At 38.3% G+C, this 26,397-nt stretch overlaps 2 protein-coding genes across 2 annotated transcripts; one reads left to right on the top strand and one right to left on the bottom strand.

Annotated features, from left to right (window-relative positions):
- The first annotated feature begins 2,317 nt into the window (after positions 1–2,317).
- Positions 2,318–12,697, top strand: LOC133460690 (LIM and senescent cell antigen-like-containing domain protein 1). The gene is made up of 10 exons (XM_061741419.1): positions 2,318–2,487; positions 3,909–4,065; positions 5,280–5,346; positions 6,896–7,016; positions 7,247–7,396; positions 7,539–7,689; positions 10,194–10,286; positions 10,415–10,463; positions 10,612–10,687; positions 11,371–12,697. Exons 1-10 carry the CDS (start codon positions 2,459–2,461, stop codon positions 11,483–11,485), a joined length of 1,008 nt encoding a protein of 335 aa, XP_061597403.1. The 5' UTR covers positions 2,318–2,458; the 3' UTR covers positions 11,486–12,697.
- Positions 12,543–24,267, bottom strand: nkpd1 (NTPase, KAP family P-loop domain containing 1). The gene is made up of 6 exons (XM_061741404.1): positions 24,151–24,267; positions 22,289–22,355; positions 20,698–20,814; positions 19,094–19,416; positions 16,206–17,639; positions 12,543–15,806 (listed from the first exon to the last, which is right to left on the bottom strand). Exons 2-6 carry the CDS (start codon positions 22,305–22,307, stop codon positions 15,537–15,539), a joined length of 2,163 nt encoding a protein of 720 aa, XP_061597388.1. The 5' UTR covers positions 22,308–22,355; positions 24,151–24,267; the 3' UTR covers positions 12,543–15,536.
- Positions 24,268–26,397: the final 2,130 nt, after the last annotated feature.

Raw genomic sequence — 26,397 nt, 5'->3', positions numbered from 1 at the left:
AGTACATCATCACCAATACAGTTAAAAACATCTTTGAACAGTTTAGTGGGCATAAGATCAAGAGAGCAGGTCGCAGAGCTCAGCTGTTGTACTACTTCCTGAATTTCACTGCACTGAGTAAGGGTGAAGTTGGAAAGAGTGCTGGCACTACGGTGCTGAGCAGAGGGAGAGGGGTCACGTCCACCAGCAGAGGAAGCCGCAATATTATTCCTAATGTTCAGGATTTTAGATTTGAAGTATAATGCAAATTCATTACATTTATCAGAGGAGTGGAACTCAGTGGGTATTGGTCTCAGAATCAGAATCAGAATCATCTTTATTGGCCAGGTTCGAACATTGTCCAACAAGGAATTTGACTCCAGTCTCGGAGGATTAATGAGTTTGTCAATTGTGCTAAGGAGAAACTTAGCGTTATGTGAATTGTCAGTGATGATTTGAGAGAAGTACTGCTGTCTAGATTGTTTTATTTCTTTGTTATAAGTGCTGAGTGCTAAGTGCATCTTTATAGATCTTATAGTCTGCCTGCAGTTTGGTCTTGCGCCACTTGCGCTCGGATTTGCGGCTGTTCCTTTTATGGGCCCTCACCGTTTTCACATTCCGCCATGGTGCTTTTGTCTTGCCAGAAATTAATTTGGTTTTAATAGGCGCTATGTCATTCATGACAACTTAAATTTGTTTTGCCGGTTTCTTTAGCATCTTTTCACTTTCTGTTTTCAGAGCTATCATTATTATTATCATCATATTATTGCTATTATTATTATTATTATTATTATTATTATTATTATTATTATTATTATTATTATTATTATTATTATTATTATTATTATTATTATTATTATTTTGTGTAGACTTATGATTATTCATTTGTTTTTTTTTGTATATTCTATTCTGTTAAAAGGTGGGCAAGATAAGCTTTATGCTTCAAGCCCAGACCTTTTCGGTCAAATAATCACAATGTTGACCAGGGAAAAACCTGTGTTATCTTGTTTGTTAATTTTTGTTTGTGATTGACCGAAATAAATATTTACTACTACTACTAATTTGCGTTACTAAACGACTAAAGTCATTGATCAAGTTGTCACATGAAGACAATGGAGACAGAGTAAAGTCCAGGTTAGAGTCAGAGTATGGCCCAAATAATATAGCAGCGTTGGTATATTTAGCAATAAAGCTACCAGCTGTGTCAGCAGCAATGGTGCGTCTTTTGACTATTTTTAAACCAGGTGTAATTTTAGTTGTCCAGGCAACATTAAAGAAGATACAAAAGTGATCAGAGATCCCAACATCAAGAGTACACTCAGATTCAGGGGTGATGTCAAGACCTTTGGAAATAACCAAATCAAGAGTGTGCCCTTGATTATGAGTAGCCCCAGCAGTATGTTGTATGAGTTCAAAAGAGGATAACAGTTCAATAAAATGGTTGGCAAAGTGATCATTGGTACAATCAATATGAATGTTAAAATCACCAGAAATAATTGAGACTCTACTATAGGAATTACATACATAGGAATGTCCACAGCATTTCAGTGTCGTCAAAGGTTGTCCTATCAGGCTACGAGCACATATTGTAGTTGTAAGTGGTTGACAGGTAGTTATTTTGGATTTCTTGTAATTCTGTCTTAAAATGTAAGATACTGGATCGGTTGGGCTGGTGGGAAAGCGTGGGAAAGTATTTTTAAATCCAAAACTTGACAGGTATGGCACCCACTGACCAAAGTGCTGAACATATAAATGACAGTTAAAAAAAAAACGTGTTCTTTACAGGCTTAAACACTTTGCAATTCATTTAGTAAATAATATGAGACACAGGTTGTGTTTTGGTGTGAGTGCTCTAAAGGCAGTGTGATGGCGGTTCCTGGTGCAGCTGAACCACCAGGTGGTGAGCACATCCATAGACATATAAATGTATTTTGTTACTTGAAAAATTTTAAATATGTTTTGTTGATGAGAAAATACGTTTCTCTATTTTTCTTATTTTTTGTGAGGGGGGATATATATCGTCCTTACCTTGCTCTCTATAGCTGATATAACATGAATTATTCCTATGAGAGATCAATAAAGTTCTTATTTTTGCCATCTGAGAAAATTAAATATATTATATTTGGTGCCTAACTGTTTCCCAAGTAGATTAGTGCGTGTGTGAATGAATAAATGAGACGTAAAACGTAAATTTCTTTGTAGAAAGGCGCTTTATGAAAATAAGTCAATTTACTTGTATTAGTTCACAGCGCAGTCTTGCCTCATCCAATATGGCGGCGACGTTGACGTATCGCAGCAGCTCCATGGGGCGGATACGGATACATGTCTATGATCTCCCCAGAGGGAGGAGCAGCTGCAGCTCACACTCTCAGCAACTACACACCCGCACAAACTTATTAAAACTCAGTAAAAAGGAACAACAAAAACAACAAAAAGCTATTTATCTGCGGTGTTGATCGGGCTGGTGTCCTGTAAGGATATGCTGGGCGTGGCAGAAATGACGGGCAGGTATGATCTCTGGAGTTGATGTTTGGTCCCAGCTGAAGCTAACGCTGCATTAGCTCCTTAACGGGGCTGAGCAGCTCCTAACTCCTAACTACTCGGACAGAGAAACATTAGTTTAGTTATATCTTATGGAAACTGCAACGGCAGCTTCATGGTCTAAAGTTTCTAGCCCTTTCCTGATCGGGATGATAGTTTGGTAGCTGTTGGGAGGCTAGTTCAGAAAATTCAGTTAATTTTCACTGGAAACATGATTTGATTTGTGAAATTCGTGTGTGTGTGTGTGTGTGTGTGTGTGTGTGTGTGTGTGTGTGTGTGTGTGTGTGTGTGTGTGTGTGTGTGTGTGTGTGTGTGTGTGTGTGTGTGTGTGTGTGTGTGTGTGTGTGTGTGTGTGTGTGTGTGTGTGTGTGTGTGTGTGTGTGTGTATATATATATATGAATGAATACTTTATTACAGACTCAAAAGGTTCCATATAATGGAGTATAATATGAAAACATATATGTGTGTGTATATGTATATATATATATATATATATATATATATATATATATAAAATCCCAATTTTTTTCTCTGAAAACCCGATTTTCGATTTCGATTTCTTTTGGTAAAACTACAAAAGTCAATGGAATAAATTGTTTCAAATATTTTATCTTTATTTTTAAAGAAAAATAGCAAACACATTTCCCTATTGGGAATGAAGTGCAATTGAAATATACTGTAAATCCTCCTTGAGTTTAGTAAAGTAACAACATTTACAATTTCCTTGACCAAACAAAGATGACTAGACAGCTCTGTCTGTAATGCAGCCAGCTGCAGAAAAGGAGAATCGATTTTCCGATTTCCTTTTTTTAACATCGATTGTGATTAATAAATCTGATTTAGATTTAAAATCGATTAATCGCACAGCCCTAATGTGTGTATATATATATATATATATATATATATATATATATGAAACATATATATGTGTGTGTGTATATACATACATATATAACATCTTGTGCATGGGACGTTAAGAATAGAAACTGTTTTATGGTATATCCATACGATTGTCAGCTGCGTTTGTTTAACTGATTAAATTTGAGCATCCTTGTATTCAGCTCAAAGCTTCTGCCTGAACTTGACAGGAAACAGTACATTTGTAATTATTACCATAGTCTGGTGATGAGTTAGAATAATATTATTAGCCTGTGTATTTCTGTCAGACTTAAGTATCTCCACTCTTTCACCAAATTAGGTGACGACTGTGTCAGTGAGTAACAGTGTTAATGACTTCGCTTATTCCACTCTCCATGTTACAGCTGTCCAGCAGTGATGTAGGTGTTATACTAGAAATGATAAACATTGGTCTGAAATAGCTCTGGTTAAACGGCAGCATTAATTATCAAAGCCTGTGAGTAATATATTTTACTGTGTCATACCACAGCATTGCTAATGCTCTGGCCAGCGCAGCCTGTGAGCGATGCAAGAGTGGCTTTGCTCCGACTGAGAAGATTGTCAACAGTAATGGAGAACTGTACCACGAGCACTGCTTTGTGTGCAGCCAGTGTTTCCAACAGTTTCCTGAAGGACTCTTCTATGAGGTAGTGTGCTCAAATTCTTTATACTTGTAACACTACCACATTTCACAAGTCAACACAACAATAATATACAACATTTCTTTTGTATACAAATTCAAGTTATTTAGCACTTTTGTAATACGGGAGAAGAGAGGTTCACATAGTGCTTTAAATACCATTAAAGCCAACATTCAGACTTTGTGCCAAACGGGATATTTATTATAGACCGTGTTATTAAGGCCATAAACTATGATTTGCCCCGCCTGTTTCTGCTGCATTATTTTCCAGGGTGTGGTAGGGCTGGGCGATATATCGAGATTTTAATATATATCGATATATTTTCAAACGCGATATGGTACGAGACAATATCGTTTATATCGATTTAAAAAAAAAAAAAAAAAAAAAAAAAAAAAATTATGATTTTGATATAGCTTATTTTGTGACAAATTGACTTGAATGTTTTATTTGAGATTTGCACAAATGTTTTGTTATTTGCACAACTGTCAACCTCAGTGGAAAAGTCTGCCTGTTACTATTTACATTGTATTAATTACAGTGTATTTTAATTTAATTGTTATGCAGGAAAGGGATATTTGTTTTATTTTATTCAAGAAGCATTTTTATTCTATATATTCAGGCAGTTTATTTTTATTTCATTTGTTTTATACATTTTGATATTGTGCAGACCTCTGTTAATAAAGGAACCTGTGTGACATTTGGCACGAGGCTTTGTATTAAAACTGACTGTTTTTTTAAGGGTTTGCCTCAGAAAAAAATGAAGCTAACAGAGATGCTATGCTATAATGCTTTGGGGGAAACCCCAATTAAGGCACAGAAAAAATATCGACAACGGTTGTTGTCCCGTATGAAACTCTCATCCACTGCCACTTCAGCTATGATGATAATTGATGTCATTAGCTTCTTACATTTTTCTAAATTTCCTACATAATCTCAGTCTAATAAATGCTGGTATTTGCCTTTATAGATCCCCCCTCAGTGCATTTTCTCAGTTTTGTAACAGATGACTGCATCAGCATTGCTAATCTGCAGAGACATTTCGCCTCAGCACAACCATCCACCAGTTTCATGATTTTTGTTGTCACTTTGATTTCCTTTCATCTCGTCCAAATTTGTCGTTCTTGATTAGTGCTCTTAGGAAATTGAGCACAAGTGAGTGCTCTACCTGTACATTGTTAACATATTTGATGCTCTTTAAGTGTTTTATTGTTGCTTTACAGTTTGAAGGAAGAAAATATTGTGAACATGACTTCCAGATGCTGTTTGCGCCATGCTGTCACCAATGTGGTGAGTGTTTATAAGTCCTATTAGTGAGTAAATGTCATCTGACAGAAGGAAAGCTTTGTTTAGGCTTTTCGGTCTTTGGCTGTATGTGAAAATCATTGCCTAGCAATGTTCAAGTGCTGAATCAGCTATATTTGGGATGACAAGTACACTAATGAATAACAGATCAATTGGATGCACCACTTATTTTGGAGGTGTAACTCATTTTGTTTACAGAAGACAACATTGCAGATGGTGAATAGATATGAGTAGATATATACTTTAAAATAAGTTTTAAACTGGTTTAACTACTTTCTGTCAGTATATATAAAATACCTGAATGATTAGATCTTAAAGTTATACGCTTTAACCTTGACTTGAAGAAAACTGCCCAATGTTAGGCAGGTGGTGTTAATGCAATGGCTGATAAATGTGGTGTTAAGTGTAGGGAGGTATTTACAATTTTGAGTACATCATCACCAATACAGTTAAAAACATCTTTGGACAGTTTAGTGGGCATAAGATCAAGAGAGCAGGTCGCAGAGCTCAGCTGTTGTACTACTTCCTGAATTTCACTGCACTGAGTAAGGGTGAAGTTGGAAAGAGTGCTGGCACTACCGTGCTAAGCACTGCTTATTCAGTGAGCAGAGGGAGAGTGGTCACATCCACCAGCAGAGGAAGCCGCAATATTATTCCTAATGTTCAGGATTTTAGATTTGAAGTATAATGCAAATTAATTACATTTATCAGAGGAGTGGAACTCAGTGGGTATTTGTCTCAGAATCAGAATCATCTTTTAAAAAACCTGAATGATTAGATCTTAAAGTTATACGCTTTAACCTTGACTTGAAGAAAACTGCCCAATGTTAGGCAGGTGGTGTTAATGCAATGGTTGATAAATGTGGTGTTAAGTTGATTTCCTGCTCAATTTTTTCTGTCACTACATTTGCTGTTCCCAAATTCTTTCTGATGTTTTTTGTTCTGCATATTTCTGGAGCACTGTCTATTCAGCATTTATTTTGCTAGACATAATTTCTGTAATCTATGCAGCAGTTTATAAAGCAAAGTATTCCACATTCACACTTGCTTTCCTTTTGTAACCCTCCCAGTTTATGTGTAATTATGTCTGAGATCAGGTGTTGTGTGCAAGTCCAGACCTGTCTATCCTGACTGAACTGCTCTATTTATAACTTTCTTTTTTTTAGCTCATGTTTAGGATAATAAAGATGTCTTGTAGTTCATCTTTGCCCGTGAAGAGCAAAAGATACTATGATTAAAACACGTTTAACTTAAGTGTTGTTGAATCATCACATAGAAAATTGCCACAAATAAGTTGGAAAGTTATGTCTTATCTTGTAAAAACAGTGGTTGAGCTAGTGTGTTAAATGTAAATATGACAAAATAAGCTTTTTTTATTTTTCAGTGCAGTCCAGTAACTATTGCATTTTTGGCCAGTTTTTGGGGAATTTAGCTGTGTAATAACTATTGTAAAGCTCATCTAGTCCTACTGAAGTCAAGTACTGAAGTCAAACCATATACAAGTTGATTGTCTCTCGTGGTTTGTTTCTCTCAGGGGAGTTCATAATTGGTCGCGTAATTAAAGCCATGAACTATAGCTGGCACCCTGACTGTTTCTGCTGCGATATTTGCCAGGCTGTGCTTGCAGACGTGGGATTTGTGAAAAATGCTGGCAGGCGAGTATCATATCTTTAAATCTTAATATAAAAAAGTGGCGGCCTGTAGTACAGGCGCTTTCATGCATCTAGTTGTTGACACACACATACCATTTTAACAGACATTCTGAGCATTTGTTTTGACATGCCTGAGATGAATATTTAAGATAACTGAACTTCCTTTGATAACCTTAAAACCTTTTTTTTTATTTATTTTTTTATATTGTTTTTGCTTCTTTCACGTACCTCAGACATCTGTGTCGCCCGTGCCATACCCGTGAGAAAGCTCGTGGCCTGGGCAAGTACATCTGCCAGAAATGCCATGCTATTATTGAAGAGCAGCCACTTATCTTTAAGAGTGACCCTTATCACCCAGACCATTTCAACTGCAACAACTGTGGGTGAGTCTCATCACATCACTTTCACGCATCGATCCACTAACTTCAGTGTGAATTAAAATTCCAAGTGAAAAGTTGACCTCATAAATGTGTCTTAAGTTTCTGTTCCCTTACACTGTTTTATGTTATGTTCCTCTCTACCCAGGAAGGAGCTGACAGCCGATGCGCGAGAACTGAAGGGAGAGCTCTTCTGTCTGCCTTGCCATGACAAAATGGGAGTCCCGATCTGTGGTGCCTGCAGGAGACCGATCGAGGGTCGCGTGGTCAACGCCATGGGCAAGCAGTGGCATGTAGAGGTTTGTGATGAAAATGTTTTCTTTTTTTTTTGCATTTTCAGAGTGATAATAAAATGTTTCAAGGCCTATACTACCTCTGAAGGTTGCTCCTCCTGGGGGAAGGTACAGCTTTTAGTTTAGGAGTTTATATTAGGAATCATATACGGTATGTGTTTAGTGTGGTTATGATTTAGTACTTAAAAAGACATAAGGATCAGTATTTCAGTGTCTTCCTTTGCTTCAGAAAAAACTCCACTTCTATCTGATGTAATTTTCATATTTTCATTTTCCAATTTACTGCAAACCCTAAATATAGATATACAAGAAGGCCCATTAAATATAAAAACTAATTATAAACTTGTGGCTGAAACTCTGGCAATGCTTGAATGTCACATCTTTCAAAGTTTACTGGGAACTTTGTCTACAATAAATAAAGGTCAGGAGTGTTAGGAAAGGTAATAATGTACCAAAAATATAAAAATGAATAAGTCCTTGTAGTTAACATTATCTGCAACTTTTTATTTCTTATTTTGTTGCAAGTATGAATGCAGTGGCGGACTGGAACCAAAAAGAGGTCCTGGCAATTTTGGCAGAGGCATATTATTTTACCGTAGTTAGGCCGTTGTTTGTTTGTTTGTTTGCTTGCTTTTTTCTTTCTTATTTGTGGCTGCCTGCAGCTTTATTAGGGCCTGAGCACTGACAAAGCGAAGGCCCTATTTTATCTGTAGATGTTCTCGTTGTTGTTTTTATTCCGACGAAATGAGGGCCTTTTTGCCCCCCTAAACGTGCCCCAAAAGTCACCAAATTTTGCACGCAAGCCAGGCCTGGCGAAAAATTTTATATTTAATGGTTTGCATTAATGGGTGTGGCCTAATGGCTCAACAGCGCCCCCTAGAAAACTTTGTGCTTCAAGCCCCACAATAAGGTTTGACGTACATGCACGAAAATCGGTACACACCTGTATCATGTTGCAACTTAAAGAAAAGTCTCTTGGCATCATGCCCGAAACCGAACAGGAAGTCGACCAATTTGAATTAATCGTGTAATTTTGGCGCAATTTATGCCATTTCTGCGGCCGTTAATGCGGCCCGAACTGTAACATGCACCCAGGTGTGTTATACATCAAAATGTGCGTCTCCATCCTGCGACGATGGGCATTACTTTTCTCAGTCAAAAGCGTTACCGTGGTGACGATAGACGCCAAAAAGCGCGCCCCCCCTTCATCTGATTGGTCCATATTTGATAGTTCCTACTTTCTGCCATAACTTTTGAATGGTTTCACATAGAGAGTCATGGGTGGTGTCATCGGACTTAGTTTTGAGTCCTTGACCTTTATTGGTTAAAATTGCACGCGCGAGGGTCTGTTCATCGCTGCTTGCAGCTTTAATTATTATTTTTATTCATATAATTATTGATTTGTGCCAGCCTATTGATACAGCCGCTCTGCTATGGGCTATTTAGTCCATTTGTGGCCGCGGCCACCTATTGTTACAGCCCATCTGCTTCATTAATTCATCTATTTATTTAGCCTGTTTATGTATTTGTGATGCGGCCACAGGTGGTGATGAGCAGGCCGCTGGTGAGCCGCCCGCATTTGCCCCACATTGCCCAATGGCCAGTCCGTCCCTGTGTGAATGCATAAGAAAATGGATAAAATAATTAAAAAGAAATACTGGAATCAAATCTCTGTACATGAACTTATTGGTGTCAGTAGATGGATGTGAGCTCTTGTTAAGATATTTTGTCCTGAGGCCGAGCTCAGTAGATCAAATGGTGTATTCCTCCAGCTTGAAGCGGCAGAGTTTTACACTCTTCAAAAAGACTAAAACTGTAGATCACAGTTATTTGATGCGAAAGGTAGTAATTGCCTGAAATTAATTAATCATCTAACTGCTTTAATAATGCATCTAGCGTGCAGTAGAAAAGAAGAGTATTATTCAGTGCTTTCCATAGGTGCAGACTGATGGCCATAGTCCACCTGGCCACTTTATGATATGCCGTGCCCGATTTACAACAGCAGTTCCCTCTTTCAAAACAATAAGCATAGTCATGATAGTCATGCCTTTCAGTTTGAATAAATCCCACCCGCCCGGCTCTATATGAGGATATATTTGCACATCCAGTTTAATGGTTCTCCGTTTGTCGAGAGCTGTCAGTTTTCTCAAGTGTCTACGTCCATGGCTCATAGTTAATGCTGCACTGCAGAGCCTCATATTTGGGTAAAATTTCTCTTTCCTTTGAATTAATCTATAACAAACAAAAAATGTAAAACAAAAAAAAACATTGCAGGGATGTTTTAGTATTCCCACAGTGTTTATTTCTTCAGGGGTGCTGTCCACAACTTTTAAACATTTGGTCAGTAAGTTCATTCATAAAGGGCTAATGTAATATTCATATGTCGAGCTATTCAGAACAAAGTCAGTGCACTCTCCATCTGTGTTGGCCCCAGTCAGTTTCAGAAGTCTTTGTTGGAGCTCTAAAAAGATTTGTCCTTTCCTCTCAGCAGCTTTTGCTTTTGTTTACAGCATTTTGTATGTGCCAAGTGTGAGAAGCCTTTCCTTGGTCATCGCCATTATGAGAGAAAGGGGTTGGCTTACTGTGAGACTCATTACAACCAGGTAAGATGTAACATCTTTTCTGTGAAGGGCACAAAAGTGATCTCCAAATAAGTAGAAAAGAACAAAAATAACATACACAATTGTGAGCTGGATAATTGCTTTAATCCACTTGTTTCTCTGCCGTAAAGCTCTTTGGTGATGTGTGCTATCTCTGCAACCGTGTGATTGAAGGCGATGGTGAGTATCGGTGTGATAAAGCACATAATTAGTATGCAGTACAGGGTGTATGGTTCAGCAATTGACAGTGTTGAATTGAAAGTGTTGCTCAAGATAAAGCAGTCGTAAATGTTCATGATGTGGTTTTGTCTTTGCGTGAACCCCTCAGTTGTGTCTGCTCTCAACAAGGCCTGGTGTGTCAGTTGTTTCTCATGCTCCACCTGCAACACCAAGCTCACTCTCAAGTAAGTGATGTAGCACATTTGGTTTTGAATTTTTAAGTAATCATACAGGATGTCCAATGATAGTTCTTCTGCCTTAGTTTTCCCTCACATCTGGGATGAACACTTATCTGTGTGTGTGTGTTTTCACTCTTTCCCAACAATACTCCTCTCTTTGGCTCTCTTTCCTCCTTTTACACGCTTCACTTGCTCCATCCTTGTTAACGCAGAGATAAGTTTGTTGAAATTGACCTGAGGCCAGTGTGTAAGCACTGCTATGAGCGCATGCCCGAGGAGCTGAAACGCCGTCTGGCTCGACGTGAGCGTGATGTTAAAGACCGCAAGAAAAAACCTGCTGTCTGTCTGTAGTTGTTGTTCTTAATAACTGACCACCTGATCTGTTGCCTGGTGAAGTTGCTGTCTTCCTCTCTTTTTTTCTTTCCTGTGGGTGTTCCTTGTTTGCTCGTTTCTCTTTGTGGAATGTAAATACTTCCAATTTATTTTCTAAAATTACTAATAATATGTGCATGTTTTGTGTTCGTGGCATGTATGCAAAAACATAGAGCTGATTATGGTTCAGTTGCACTGCACTTAACTGCTTTAAAGTGTATTATAGTTTACGATGGAAAGAAAAGCAGAATCCAAAGATTTCAGTGTTTAGTTTTTTTTCTCTTTTTTAATTTTTTTTTTTTATATCTTCTTTGCAGAAACAAGTTTGTAGAGTTTGACATGAAGCCTGTTTGTAAAAAGTGTTATGAGAAGTTTCCTCTTGAACTCAAGAAACGGCTCAAGAAGTTGGCAGAGTCACTGGGACGTAAGTGAGGTGCCTTCAGGACAAAACGTTGAGATCTTATCTTATCTTCATTTAGAGTAATCAATAGCATGAACTCTTTTGAAAAGATTATTCAACCCTGACATTAATACATCAATACTGAAAATACAAATATAAATGTATGCAACTGTGGTCTTCTCATAAGTATTACATTATACATTTTTTAATTTCTTCTTTTAATATGCAGCTATTTCTTTATTGTCACTGTTTATTTTTAAAAATCCATTCCTGAATTGTGTGGCATTTAAGCTGGTCAGCTATTATATGTAAAATGTCAATTTGAAAAGATTGTTTGCGTCTTTAACTAAACTTGTGCCTCAAATTATAACTGATTAAATCCAAATAATTAAAATCTGATTTGCATAAACTTAACGACTGACAGCATAATTTAGACTTTTAAACTTAATCTTTGATACCTCACTAAATACATCTGCTCTTTTTTTTTTAAAGATATTATAATGGTGCTTCTTTTTTCAAACGTAAAAATCGCTCAAAACCTGTAAAACGTGTGTTTTTATTTTTATTTTTTTTTAACCCTTAACAAGTCTCATTTGCACATATTTTGTGTAATTCAATGAATCCTACAAGTCTATTATTTTTAAAACTCAGTTCTTGTTTCCTTAATATAAATGAGCATAATAAGATGGGTGGAATTTAATTCATCTAAATACTTGATACAAATGCCCCCCTTATTTAGGAGAGATTATGGTAGAGGGTTTAACATTGTGCTGAAGGTCACACGATATTTCTCAGTAGTCTGTTCATATTCAATGTTGGGTATGCTTTCTGGGGGTGTGATAATGTTATATTACTGTGTTTTGTGAAATATCTTTGTTTTTGTTTTTGTTTTTTTTAAATCCAAACATTTTCAAATTTCCAAGGAAAAAATTGAAAGGAATGTTGCCTGAATTAATTTCCAGCTGTTCATTTAATGTGTCATTTGATGTGAAAATGTCGAGTCGGTGCACTGCTTGGCTTGTTTGTAAAAATGCAATATGTGTTTTGAAATGATAACAAGTGCCACACAACTAGATTTGCAAGTGTTTTCTATTATTATGGTGTAGTTTTTCATTTAGCATTTTATTGTTTTGTGGGAAATGGAGAATTACAGTTTAATTCACCTCATGGGTGTTGGGTTTCTTTCGAATTCAATAAAATAATCCTGAACAGATTTCTGTAAAGGGTTCATACGCAACACCAAATGGTATGAGTTGTCCACACTGTACAAGGTATTTACATGTCATTTGTATTTTTTTGCATTTTATTGTATTGCATGAAATGGAAAGTTACAGTTTACTTCAATACATATGAAAATGAAATATGAATAAATTATTCCTGAACACATTTCTGTGACGAGTTCACATGCGACACCAAATGATTGTTCAAACTGTAGAAAATACACTTTAACCGCGATATGTCACTCACTTTCACAAGAGTAAAAATAAGAGCATTAATGAAGCAGGTTGTAGCATCCATGATATACAACACCAGGAAAGTTCACACATTTTACAATAAATTCACATTTAAATTCACATTCAGTGTTCACTGTAGATATAGACATGCAGCGGGTGGTGGGACTCTGGCAGTCGGTTTACAGTTCTGTATTATAATACTGCAGTTTCATAGTTGAATTGCTTCAAAGCAATGGCAGGCATGTGAAGAGACCACCCTTAACACATGCTTTTCTGAATGTTACCTAACATGAAAGGGCTGGGTGGATTTTAGTTGTAAATTCTGTCTTGTTAACTGCTCCATTTATCCTCTGCTGTGTTAAAATATCTGCTGATAAACCTGCTGCCAGAAGAATGACTGGATATCCAAGTGATATTGCACCTAACACAGTCCAGCTGACACAAATGTCTTGTGGTTGAAATGTACCTCAGTAACAGAAGGTTAAATATCTTAATTTCCAAGTCATGCATGGGAAGTTTTTAAAAGAAAAAACAAGAGCTCATGCTTAACATATTTAACAGACTACTTGTACACAATTATTCCTGACAGGTTTCTGATAATGACAAACATTGCTGACCAAAGTGTGAGATTTAAATTAAATTATTTTTTTTTATAACACGCATAGAAAACTTTACTTTAATGTCTCAGCAGTAAACCACATTACAGATAATCTCTGGATAATTCATCTGCTTATCACATTGTTACCAAATTTAGGCTATATAATAAGGTTGCTCAATATATTGAAAATTGATAATTATTGCAATATAATCATGTGCAATATCAATACTTCAAATTCAAAAGAAATCGCAGTAAAGCATGGTCTGTTTTACAGGTGCCATCCAGTCATGATCGATCTGGAATGGTAATACTTTTTTGAGTGCATAGGCTATTTATATTCTGGCTTCCAGTTGCAGCGCGCATCAAGTTCAAAGCTCTGCTTCTGGCTTACCAAACAATTACCCAAACGACTCCTCAATACCTTCACTCCTTCATCCAGAGCTACACTCCCTCTCGACAGCTCCGCTCAGCCAGTGAAAGACGCCTGGTGCTTTCACCACAACATGGCGTGAAATCAGTAGCTAGACTCTTCTCCTCCATTGTTCCCTGATGGTGGACTGACCTACCAAACTGTCTGATCCGCAGGGTCTGTACCTACTTTTAAGAGCAAGCTAAAGACTCAGCTCTTTAAGGAACATTTCCGCATCTAGTAAACATCTCTGCTCATCAGAATTAGTTAGAAGATCCAGCTCTTTGCAGGACTCAGTACTGAGTAAGTTGCATGCACTAATGACAAGATGATCGCATGATGGTGTCTTTTTAGACGTAGCTTTCTTGTATAAAGGGAATGTTGGGTTGGGCAGGAAAAAAAGCATTCTAGCACTGGCATGACAGCACCTGTGTCCAACTGGACTCTCAGCAGTCTGACCAGCACTTATCCAGCTGGACCCTCCTATGTGGTTTCTTGCTTGTGTTGTTTACTCAGATGTAAGTCACTTTTGATAAAAGTGTCTGCTAAATGACAGTAGTAGTAGTATTTACTGTCATTGATCAATTTTAGCTGAAGGAAATGATCACCATGCACTGAAGTATACGTTTATATTGTAACCTATATCGTCTTCACAAAATTTAACTTGGATATTTTGTGTTTTCCTAATATTTCCCTTGATATATCATTTCAGTTTTTACTGGCTGTGAGGGAAGAAAATACGTTGTCGTAATCTTAAGTATGATCTTGTTTATGTACTTGAGATGACAAATAAAGATGAATCATAACCGCTTCGATAAGAAGTGCCTTTTAAAAAGGTCATTTAATGACCAGTTCCATAAACTGGAACAACCCATTTTATGAGCCTTATGTACTCAACGGCTTATTATAAAGGCTATATTTGGATATAAAGTATAATCTTTTGTTTTTTTGTTTGCCGTTTCACCCTTTTCTTCCCTACAGACTTGGGACTAGCACCATGAGAGCACTGGCTTGTGACCCATTAGTGGTAGGGGTTACACAGGATTTTGTTGAGGATTGATCTTGTGATTGTCGGAGAGCAAATGTAGTTGCATTGATTCTTAATGTGACGTATGGTGGCTCAGCCTGGGAATGCCATGTAAACCTCAGCGAGCAGCTGGTGGGAATGTATGGACTGAAAATGACAACTTAAAATCTGTTAACGGGTCTGTAGAGAACAGTTTGAAGGCTTGGAGTGGATGAAGGAGCTAACGCAAATGCATGCAGACATTTGAGAAGTAGCTTACCAGTGAGTCAGGATAATTGTTCAGGAAATTCAGACATTATTTTAGCACATATACTGTCAACAGGGGTTAAATAACCTGGCTCTCCTGGAAAACACATCTTTACCACAGACTATGACATAATATTGAAACATACAAAAACAGGAATCAAAGTTCCAGGCAGTGATTATACATGTATTTCCTCTTGTCAAACAGTGTCACTGTTGGTGGTCTGTTTTTAAAAATTAAAGTTGCTAGATTTGCTAGTTTTCTCCATACAGTCTACGCTACGATCACCTGTATGACATTACACGTTCTGTACTGTTATTTAAATCAGGGAAACACCCATGGATTGGGTTTCTAAATGCACCCATTAACCTGACCGGGATGAGATGGGAAATGATGGGGAACATGTTGGTGGAACTTCTGTGCTGGCAAGATGTTCCTGTACTGTGCTCGGCGATATGAGGGTAAACTCAAGAAGTGGAGTTTGAAAGTCGCCCATTCACCAAAGGTCATATCCAGGAGGCCTTTAAGCTCTTCTGCATCGCCAAACACCAATGCAGAACCATTGATCTTATTGTCATTCACCTTATCAATGTACTTACTGTCATATTTCATCCTCTCCATCTGTGAGAAAACAAAAATTGCAGGATACAATAGGAGTAAATTTAATCAATTCTCACTGAGGTCTCATTGGTTTCAGATAAGTACAGCTTTGTAAAAACACTTCCCATCCTACCCCCCCATATTGTGATCTAAAAATCAAAAGGGGAACTATCAGATTACGGTAACATTAACCCATAAACAACCAAATCTAACAAATTGGTCATTCATATGATCTAAAGTAGAACTATATTTTGAGACTTCATATGGTATAGTGAAATTACATTTTACACTGTCAGCTGAGATACCTTCAGATCAATGGGAAGATAATTCAACATGAACATAGATATTATACCATATTTTGTTATTTTAAGACAATTTTAAGACTACCAATTCTTAAAGGTCATTTCATAAACTACTTACCTCTTTACATAGATCAGCGGTGCTCATTTTGGTGATAGTAGAGATCGGCAAAGGAGACAAGTTCGTCATCCAACCCGGGTCTTTCAGCCTGGACGTCCCTCGGATGTGAGACATCTGGTTCCTAATTGACTGATCCAGATTCACCATTGCTTCTTTGATTGTCTCCAAGTTATTTACGGTGAATTGAAAGCCATCATCTTTAAGTAATTCTTCAAACAGCTCAGGATCTCCATCCTGCTCGAGGAGGTCTGTGATCTGTGAACTCATCAAATACAGCTCCCCCCTGGACTCATTGAAGATTTCCCATAATGTCTTTGAATGATTAACAGGTGCTGTTTGATCGATATCCCTTCTCTGTTTGTGATCCTCCACACACTGGATGATCCAGCTGAGTCGACAGGGCCACTGGTTGGCCAACACCACCCATGCTGCGACGGTCTCTGGTTGAGGAAGATCTTGTTCCAAGGCCTTCATGATTATAACAGTGACTCGAATAGAGTTGATCACCCTCCTCATAGAGATGGCGTCATCTAACATGTATTTGTTTAGCTTCTTTTCACTGCGAGTCAGGATTCTTCCCACCCAATCCATGACTTCCTCTTCTTTCACATTCAAAGCTGCTTTATTTATTTCAATCAAAGGCTGATCCTCTGAATGTTCCACCTTCACTGAAGATGGATCATGTGAAGAGCTCTCACTATTTCGTTCTGAATTGTTTGTGAGACTGTAAAATAAATGGCTCTTTAACTTTCTGCTTAGTGGTGGGACTGTGAAGGCCAAAGTGACTATATGGTTCAACAGTGCATAAGCCCTGTCTTCTTTGCTGAAGCAGCCATCTGCAAAGTTCACTTTCTCCAAAAGAACATCTGGGTTTACTGCCAGAATTGATATAAATGGACTCTCCTCATCAGAAAGCAGAATGTTGATGGCATCCAGAACTGCTACAATTTTCTTGGGGGAGCAGCGGTCCAGATGGGTGATTTTCAGCACAACACGTATCCTCCTCCTCTCAAACACCTCCATGAACTGGATAAAGCGAGATAAAAACCATATTTCTTTCCTGACATCATTCATGAAGCCCAGTTGGGTGCTGAGCTGCTCACTGTCCATTGCCTTCGTAATGTTCCGAACTTGGCTGAAGATCAGGTTCTTACCAATCAGAAAAGCATATCTCAAAAAACTTGCTGCCGGAACTCCTAATGAAGCAATCAACAGGCCGCCCAGGACACCCATCTCGTCATCTTCTTCATTTGTGACATTTTCTTCATTTGTGACATTTTCTGTCTTTACTCTAGCTTTGGGAAGACCATGAATAAACAGGAACACTAGAACGGCAACTAGGACCCCAATGCCGGACAGGATGAAAAGCCACAGTAGGCAACAGCATATCTTCTTGGACCTCCAATAGTTCTGACCATCCGTCTCACACTGGATCTTTAAAGTAAAAATGACACATGTTGGTTGTTTTTTCTCACTCCTTAACAAAACAACTATTAAATAGCCATGGACATTCATCCACAGGATTAAAACCTGTAACGCTATCAATCAAACTCCTTTTTATTTCACTCAACCATATGATAAGATGTGGCATTTCAAGCCACTTGTATTTGAAAGATCAGCAGCTGATTTAACTGTGATTTTTATACTGTAACATTCAGTAAATCTGTAACACTGAGTTACATTTTTTTTCTCAGACGTTTGTGATTGCCAGTCTTTTCAATTTAAATTGATCTTCTCTCAGTACTTACATATAGTTAAGAAATTAAGGTATTTAATCAGAAGCAAATTAAAGGTGCTGGCATTCAAATGCTATACATAAAGCTGTAAAAATGTTGAAGAGGGATTTTATGTTATTTGCTTTCGGTTTGTTCTTGGTTTTTTATCATTCTTGGTTCTCCTGTTTGGTTATATTTCAATTCAAGTTTTCCTGTTTTGTGTTTAGCTTGTTTGCTTCACTTCCTGTTTGAATTTGAAAGTTACTTGTATCCGAGTTTTTGTTTGACTTCCCCCGTTCTCCCCTGTCCTGATTGTGAACATCTGTGTCCATGTATTGTCCCCCCCCCCCCCCTTCATGTGCATTTGAGTCCTCGGGCGGTCTCTACTGTATTTTATGACGCCTTCAAATCGAGATTTTTTTTTTCAAGGACAAGATACTCTATCTCTCCTCCTTAGTTCATCGGCTGATTATGAGACAACTGTTTATTCTATTTTATCTTTTATCTTTTGAGCTAAACAAGACACTGAACAGAAAACACTCTACTCTTAAGGAGCACTATTTATCTTTTGTTTCTCTTTCTCTTTTTTGGGTTAAAACTACACGGATAACATTTCTGTGCTCCAGTCAAGTGATCTAACACGCTGTCAACAAAACATGTAACTTTGTAGACTCAAGGATTGTCGCTGTTGTTAACTTTGACATTTACATTGATTTCTTCTTGACAAATACTCCAAGTTAGTTCCTATCATATTTCTTTTGTGTGTTTAAGATTTTGTTATTTGCTCCCATGTTGGATGGCTAAAATATTCATTGCTCAGATTTACTTATCTGCTCCATATCATTGACAATTCACCCAATCTCTCTATGTGGAGCTTATTTTCTGACAGTGAAATAGTTTGTGTTTCACTTGTATAATCAATTTCACTTCAAATTTTTCCTCAGAAAAAAACAGCCCAGACCCTTATCCACAGTGTCTCTAGATTTATAAGATATGCAAACATTTGACCCATTTGATACAAAAGAGAAATCTTCTGTTAGAAATAACAAATGTCTTTGTAATAGACTTTGTAACTTTGCAGATCTTTTACTGAAAATCCATAACAGCACACTGATGAACACCACAGGAAGCAAATGCACTCTTTTTAGGGAAAATTTAAGGACATTCACAAACCTGGACTTCCTCCTCTTCGTCATGTTGAACCACGCGGTAGAGTGCAAGTTGCAGTTTCCCGAAGTTCACCTGCATGGTCTGAAATAGACGTATAGCTATTCCAGCCCACAACAGATCACTGCCTGCAAAATGCCAAGCACTGAAATGCACATATATAAACCGAATGCCATCGTTGTGCTGGTTGTTCTTCGTCCAAACAGGTCTATAGAAGAAGAGCCGGCAAATGAGGGTCAGGAATCCACTAAATGAAGGCTTAACTGACCGAGGTCTTCGCCTTTTTTCAATACGCTCCTCGATGATCGATGCTTCACGGTCCATATACTCTGAAGAAATGCAAATCAGAATATTTACATTGAGACTATGAGGGAAATATAAAATCATGGCAACCTACCAAAACAAGAAAAAAGGTGGCTGGAAACAAAGGAGAAAAATAAACAGACGGCTTACAGAATTCAGTTTAATACCAGAGTAATAAATTGATGAATTTTACTCAATGCGATTGCAGCAGTAGATAAAGGCCCTGCAGCGTGGCACTAAATCCTAAACCTGCTGCACAGAAAACAATCAGTCTGGCTCCTCTGCAGAAATGCGTTCTCACAAGAAAAAGCAAGATAAAAAGTCCATGAATAATGGTGTTTGTCCTCAGTCTTGCAACATCTTGAAGCCTCGCTATTCTGTAGATTTTATTATGTGACCATCCAGCCAAGTCTGACTTGAGCAATAAATTTACCAAGGTTAGAAAAAAAAGAAAATCATCCCAGTGCTGCAGGACCTTCAGGGTAACACAAAATAACTTGTATTTTCAATTGGAGCCCTTCCCTACAGCTGACTCATATTTTCACATTTTTCTCATTTTATGTGATCGTGGTTTTTTTTTGAGTATTTTTCTCCTCGCTAAATATCTCTAAAAGTTTGCTCATCATTCATGAAGTAAGAATAAACATTTGCATATACAGTACTTTGTAATATATAGTAAATGCATAAACACACCCCTATGTGCTTACATTTAGTTTATCAAAATCACTACTGGTGGGACTGTTTGTACAAGAACATGCACTAACTGAAAGAGACATGTTCACTTTTAAAAACAATTTTACTGATTGTTCAGAATACATCCCATTAGAAAAATAGTCTCTATAGTTAAGTATAAAGTATAAAGATAAATTGTTTTTCCTTTCTGTACAGTGTTTTCTAGAATTATTGTCCGTATCCCCTGGAGGCCTGCAGCGCAGAAACACGAGCTCTACTCTCAGTCAGTCAGTTAAGAAGAGGTCATTAAAGCAAGCAAGGTGGTGTGCAGTTGATTCACATACCATGCCATATGCGGCAACATCAAATGTGTACTCTATGTTTTAATACTGTATTAGTGTAGCATAATTGTGAGCTGGTGCAGTTTTGAATGTCAGCAAACTCTAGTTTCACACATTCCAATCATGTTCACAGTAAAAACTAAGGGTCTAGCATAAAGAGTATTCAACGCTGCACCTATGCAGATCTCTTGTTGTCAGTATCCCATAATTCCCAATTACAAGTTAAACATTGTCACAGACTTCAAGTGGCTGTTACAGAGACAACCTGCAGGGTCAGGTTTTGTATTTACATACCTTTCATTTGTTTGAGTATCCTTTCAAGTCGATCCTGACATGAAGAATAGAGCCCTACAGTTGCTGGTGATGAAACATTCGTCAGGGCCTTGGACAAGGCGTATGCATAAACATCATCTAAAAGCAGATTTTACAAGAAAAGGAAGCGTTATCTTTCAGATTTTCTTTTACATCCACACACATTTTTTCAAAGACTTTTCATATTAAAATCGAGAAAGCTAAAGTTGACTAATTATTTGACAAGGAATACCTTTTTTAAAATATTAGTGTACATTAAAGGGGTCTTTTGGCTCTGGCAGCACTCATTTCAGATTGTTTTGGTAGCATGTAGCAACAGTTGAAATTGGGATATTTGGTAAAAATTTATTTATTTTTTACATTATTTTTTTTCACCCAGTGCTCCTACGTCAGTCAGTCCTGGGCATTGTTCACCCTCTACCAACCCTGCACTGAGCTCAAGTCTCCTCTTTACTTGAGGAGTGAGCAGCCGCTTCCTTTCACCCAGGTGGGGCTTCTCTGGTTGGACGTAGCGCCTGGAAGGATCATGTTATTCCAGCCAGATCCTCGGCCGCCCCGGCTGGCCAGAGGGCGCATGTATAGCCCAGGACTGCTGCATGTTTTTGTGAGGGTAGCTCACAATAGGAACACAAGGGAGAACATGCTGAAGTCATGGGGTAAGTAAACACGCCCTCAACACTCACAGCGTCGGTGAGAATTGAACCGAGGACCTGTGAGATGTCTGCACTACCAACTGCGCTACCGTGCCCCCGATATTTGGTAGGATTTAATCAGAATGAATATGAGTTATGTTTTGTGGGCGTTTCTTCAGCTTTAGCAAATAGGCTCTGACTTGACTCTAGACTGTTTCGATCCTGTAGACCTCACTGAGCTGACCTCAGTCGTCAATAGAGCTAAATCAACCATCCCGACTCGACTATTCAAAAATGTTCTTTCTCTTATTGGCACGACAATTCTGGACCAGATCAACTTATCCCTAAAGTTAGGATGTATACCACAGGTTTCAAAGTTGCAGTAATTAAACCTTTACTTAAAAAACCTTCTCTTGACCCAGAATTATAATTATAGACCAATGTCCCACTTTCCATTTCTGCCCCCTCCCCTCTTTTTCTCTTGTGTATGTTTGCAGGCCGGGGCTTCGGGAGCTGCATGCTGACCTGCAGTCCCCCCTCTGATCATCCCACTGCTGCTTCCACCTGTCTGTGTGGATGTCTGCTATATGCTTGCTGACACTCTACACATTCAATACTGACATTGAATGTGTAGGGTTATATGGAGGCAGATGATTCGCCTTGGCAATCTGTGAGAGGACAATAATACAGATATAAAAGCAATTGTCAAGGAACCCCAAATTGCCTTTGTGATTATGCCTCCTGTGTGCCACCAGACATATTTGCATGTTGCCATGACTGATCATCAATATTGGCCAGATGGGAATAATTAAAAACAAAACAGCCAAGATTTCAGTGGTGAAGTGAAACTGAAACGCAAAATAAAGCCTGTCTGGAATAAAAGTAAATAGCCCTGCTACATGCAAAATATGTGATATATTGAGGGGAAAAAAACAACTCACCCATTTTTGACTCAGCCATGATGATTGTGTAATGAGATGAGCAACTTTTGCAGACAATGCCTTCAATCTGTGACAAATAAACAGCAGGGATCTTATTGCAGCAGTTGATTGAGGAGGTGTCTCTGAGGCTGTGGGTAAACTGATTTGCTATTCCTCTATTCTCGCTGTTGTGCTCATAAGTAGAAGGAAGTCATTTTAGAGAGTTATATACAATTGATAATTCATAAACGATTAATAAACTGTGTTATTTTTTCTTTTTTACATGTCCTTCATAGATCATTTGTAAATTCTTATTTAGATTATGGAATATCATCATGTTGCTTCTTCTTTTTTTTGTAAAGTTTTTAAAGAAAAACCCATGAACTGAAAACCCCACAACATCTGAACAACATCTACAGGTAATGACACATTACTTGTCATTTATACATGTAGGCAACTGATTAACATTAGAACAACTGTATATTCAAACATGCAGCCACATAATTTACATACTGATCCAACAGTTAATAAAAAGAGAACTTTGAAACTTTGAATTTCAATAAAAACACCACCCTTGCCACCAGAATATTTCACGTTATGTTCATTCCACATCAGAAACCAATTGAGACTTGCAGACAAATAAGCTGATTAGCCTAATTTTCACTGGAATAAATACTGTTATTGACCTTATCAAACACACAGTGTAATGACTTGCTGTGCAGACTGGAATAAATAAGTGATTGCTTGACTTCGGTCAATTTTTTAGCATCAGACATTTCATGTAGCTGTTTATCTTGGAGGATTATTCAATGGTTCCATCTCATTGTTCTGGCTCTTAATTCAGGAATGCTATGACAAAAAAATTATTGAAAGGTCATGCCACATAATCTCACTTAGGTTATGATGTATTTTTGCTATTTCAGAAAGTGATTTATATCATGTTCCACTACTATGGTGTTCATCTATTCATTCATTCAATTTTTTGTACCCATCCATTGATAAAAAAAAACCAACCCACAATCGTCAATGAAATAACTTAACATCAACAAAAGTAATGATTAATTATTTTCGGAAAACTGACAAATGAAAATTAAGCATTATTTTGTATCTATGGTTCAAAAGAATAATAATAAGAAAAAAAAATAAAAAATTTGGACACATGTATGTTGTGGGTATAATCTTATTGTATAAGTCCACATCCCATCAGCTATAAGAGTTCTTGCAATGATTTGTTCTCTTAGTGACCGTCAGGCATCGAGCCCCTGAGATAGAAATGGAGTCCCAAGCCATGATTATCCTTCTACAATGCTGGAATGAGATTTGATTGTTGCTGTACAAAACCATCCCCCTTCCGACAGAGCCTTGTGAATTTATACAATCAACAAACAAACCACCACTGCTAAATGAAAAAAGAAAAACATGTTAAATTAAGCTTTTTTTCCTGGCCAAGCAGAAAAAAGGTCAAATAAATTAAGTCAAACTAACACTGGTTATTTTTTGGTCAATAATTGTTGTCAGTTGACTGACAGATAATTAAGTGAATTATGTTAAATGGGATATTATGACATTTGTCTATAGCTATGCACCTTTCCTTAACTTTTCTTTTTTTTCCTGGCCACCTGGCCAACAGTCCATGTTAATGATTACCATTACTTCTTCTCTTCCTGTCAGCAACATACAGTATTTTTTGCTTTTGTTTTCACCTGACTTAACAAAGTAGGCTGCAAAGCTGTTACACAGATATTTATTCATCATGACTATCATGTTCAACTTTGATATCACAAGCTCTTACCAGGTACTGTAACTTTCATCGTTTCCATAAATAATGACTGATTTGCCCTCTCTGATAGCAATACTGTATGTTTCTAGTTCAACAACCTTACCTGGATAGCTCCAAATGTCAACTCAGATCTTTGTTCAGTTGTCTCGACACGTTGCTTTTAATCTATTCCTACAACAAAGTGACCCAGCAAAAGTAATAGCACCAACTAAGGTGTGGTTAAGCTAACTGCACCGACTTTACAACACATATAAAAAAGAAGAAAGGCAGCTGATAAGCACAGGCTGACGCTGTAGACCTGATGCTTTCCAGGAAGTGAGGTCATGTACAATAATACATTTCAATATTTCTAAGAAATGAAGCTTCCTTTCTCCTCATTCCGAGCCTTTACTCCTGCTGGTAATTTTCTGTCTATTCACAGAATCCTTGTGAACTGGGTAGTACCAGAAATCATTACATGGTTGAAAAATATATAATTCTCCCATAAATTCTGCAATCATGTCTCCACCTATTTCAGTCCATGGAAAAATGAAATGAGCCTTGTGCCTGCATGATTTGTGCGCTGCATTCCAAGTTGGGAGCCCTTAAGGTTGAGAGTGATTGGATTGCTGTGCTCGACATGAACTAACGTGCATTGTGTGAGATAGTATAGCTTCTAAGTCAGTTGAGCAACGTCCTTCTGTTATTCCATTGTTTGAACACAAACAGTTGTTCCCCTTGAGCTATATAAACAGCCAACAGCCATCTTACACACACACACACACACGCACACCTCACACACACACACACACAGACACGCACGCGCACGCACACGCACACGCACACGCACACACGCATACACACACACACACACACGCACACTTCGCACACGCGCACGCACGCACGCACGCACGCACGCACGCACGCACGCACGCACGCACGCTATGAAGTTCCATGCGAGTCATAATGCGTGCGCACCTGTCGACTGAGCGTGTCACTCGCGCGTGCTTTGACGCCTGTGCAGCAAAGCAACGGGTAACATGTAATGTAGTTTCCCCATTGATTTATAACGGTCACGCGTGTACGCGCACGTTCATGCGTAATGACGTAATGACACGCGTGATCACAGTACGCGTAGTGACTACGTGTAACATTTACACGTTTTTTGCGAACGCACGCATGAACGCACGCATGAAGATGATAGAACATTTTTGTTACACGTGCGTGCGTGTGTGCATTGTTACGTACGCAGACTACATCACGCGTAACAAGAAGCTGCGTGCTACACTAACAGCGTGTGCACGTCTGTCTGTCACTGTTAGAAGATTTCTTTTACGCGATCACACACACGTGCGTTCGCATTCTCTGACTGTTCGCAACCGGAAGTAAATTTCCTCGGTGCGCAGCAGACGCGTCACATAAACGTGTCGTGTAGTTTCTCTGTGTTCCATTTTCATCCAGTATATGGTGCTATCGAGTCAATAATAGGCACAACTGTCCTTAAATGAATAAAGAAGGAAAGTAAGACAGCTTCCTTTGTTGGACCAGAGAAGCTTAGGTAGCGTGCAGTAGCACATGGCTACTTAATATGCAGAATGACATCATTCTGCATTCTGCACTGCGGGAAGTAGGGGTGCTGGGGGTGCGGCAGCACCCCCTCCTCTTGGTACCGCACCCCCTCCCCCAGCTCCCGCCCCCCCTCCAGACAGGAGGGAGGGATGATGAAAAAATAAAATAAAATAAAACCTGTCACATTATTCAAATAAATAAAAGGTTGGCGTAGGCTACTGTATTTTATAGTTATGACGGGCTGTTATGACGGGCTGCTGTGCCAGTGTGCCACTGTATAGGCCTAGCCAGGGCTTAATTTGAGGGGGAGCAAGCCGGAGCGCGCTCCGGCAAACCTGTAAATATATACTTTTACGCACCGCTGCGCGCTCATATCAATTCAAAAAACACAATAAACAGCACAACGGCATAATGGTAAAAGTTATACATCTATGTGGCTTAAAAAGTACAGTTGGGTTGCTTAATGTGTCTCACACAGCGCATCTGTGTGTGTGTGTTGTTGTTTTTTCGTTCCATGCGTAAAAGCCAAAAGCGCACTGGAGATGGGCAATCTCCAGCTCTCTGTGTGTGTGTGTGTGTGTGTGTGTGTGTGTGTGTGTGTGTGTGTGTGTGTGTGTGTGTGTGTGTGTGTGTGTGTGTGTGGGGGGCGCTTTTTTTTTTCGCACCGCACTCATCCTCTGCGCTCCGGGACCTCCCACTTTACTAATTAAGCATATATTTTGATAACGGGGCAATGCAAGAGAATTGGTGGTTTTATTACTCAAAGGAAGTAAAACAAGCATATGGTTCATACATTTCCGTC

This window comes from Cololabis saira, chromosome 2 (assembly GCF_033807715.1).
Source record: "Cololabis saira isolate AMF1-May2022 chromosome 2, fColSai1.1, whole genome shotgun sequence".
Classification (NCBI taxonomy): domain Eukaryota; kingdom Metazoa; phylum Chordata; class Actinopteri; order Beloniformes; family Belonidae; genus Cololabis; species Cololabis saira.
Note: the sequence above shows the minus strand (reverse complement) of the source record. Positions and strands in the feature narration are given on the sequence as shown.

Coding starts and splice junctions, on each gene's coding strand:
- LOC133460690 (XM_061741419.1), top strand. CDS start 2,459: ATGCTGGGCGTGGCAGAAATGACGGGCAG. Junction 10,287..10,414: donor GTGAGACTCATTACAACCAG/GTAAGATGTAAC, acceptor TCTGCCGTAAAG/CTCTTTGGTGATGTGTGCTA. Junction 10,688..11,370: donor AACACCAAGCTCACTCTCAA/GTAAGTGATGTA, acceptor TCTTCTTTGCAG/AAACAAGTTTGTAGAGTTTG.
- nkpd1 (XM_061741404.1), bottom strand. Junction 17,640..19,093: donor ACGAAGAGGAGGAAGTCCAG/GTTTGTGAATGT, acceptor TTTACTTTAAAG/ATCCAGTGTGAGACGGATGG. Junction 15,807..16,205: donor CCGCTGATCTATGTAAAGAG/GTAAGTAGTTTA, acceptor GTTTTCTCACAG/ATGGAGAGGATGAAATATGA.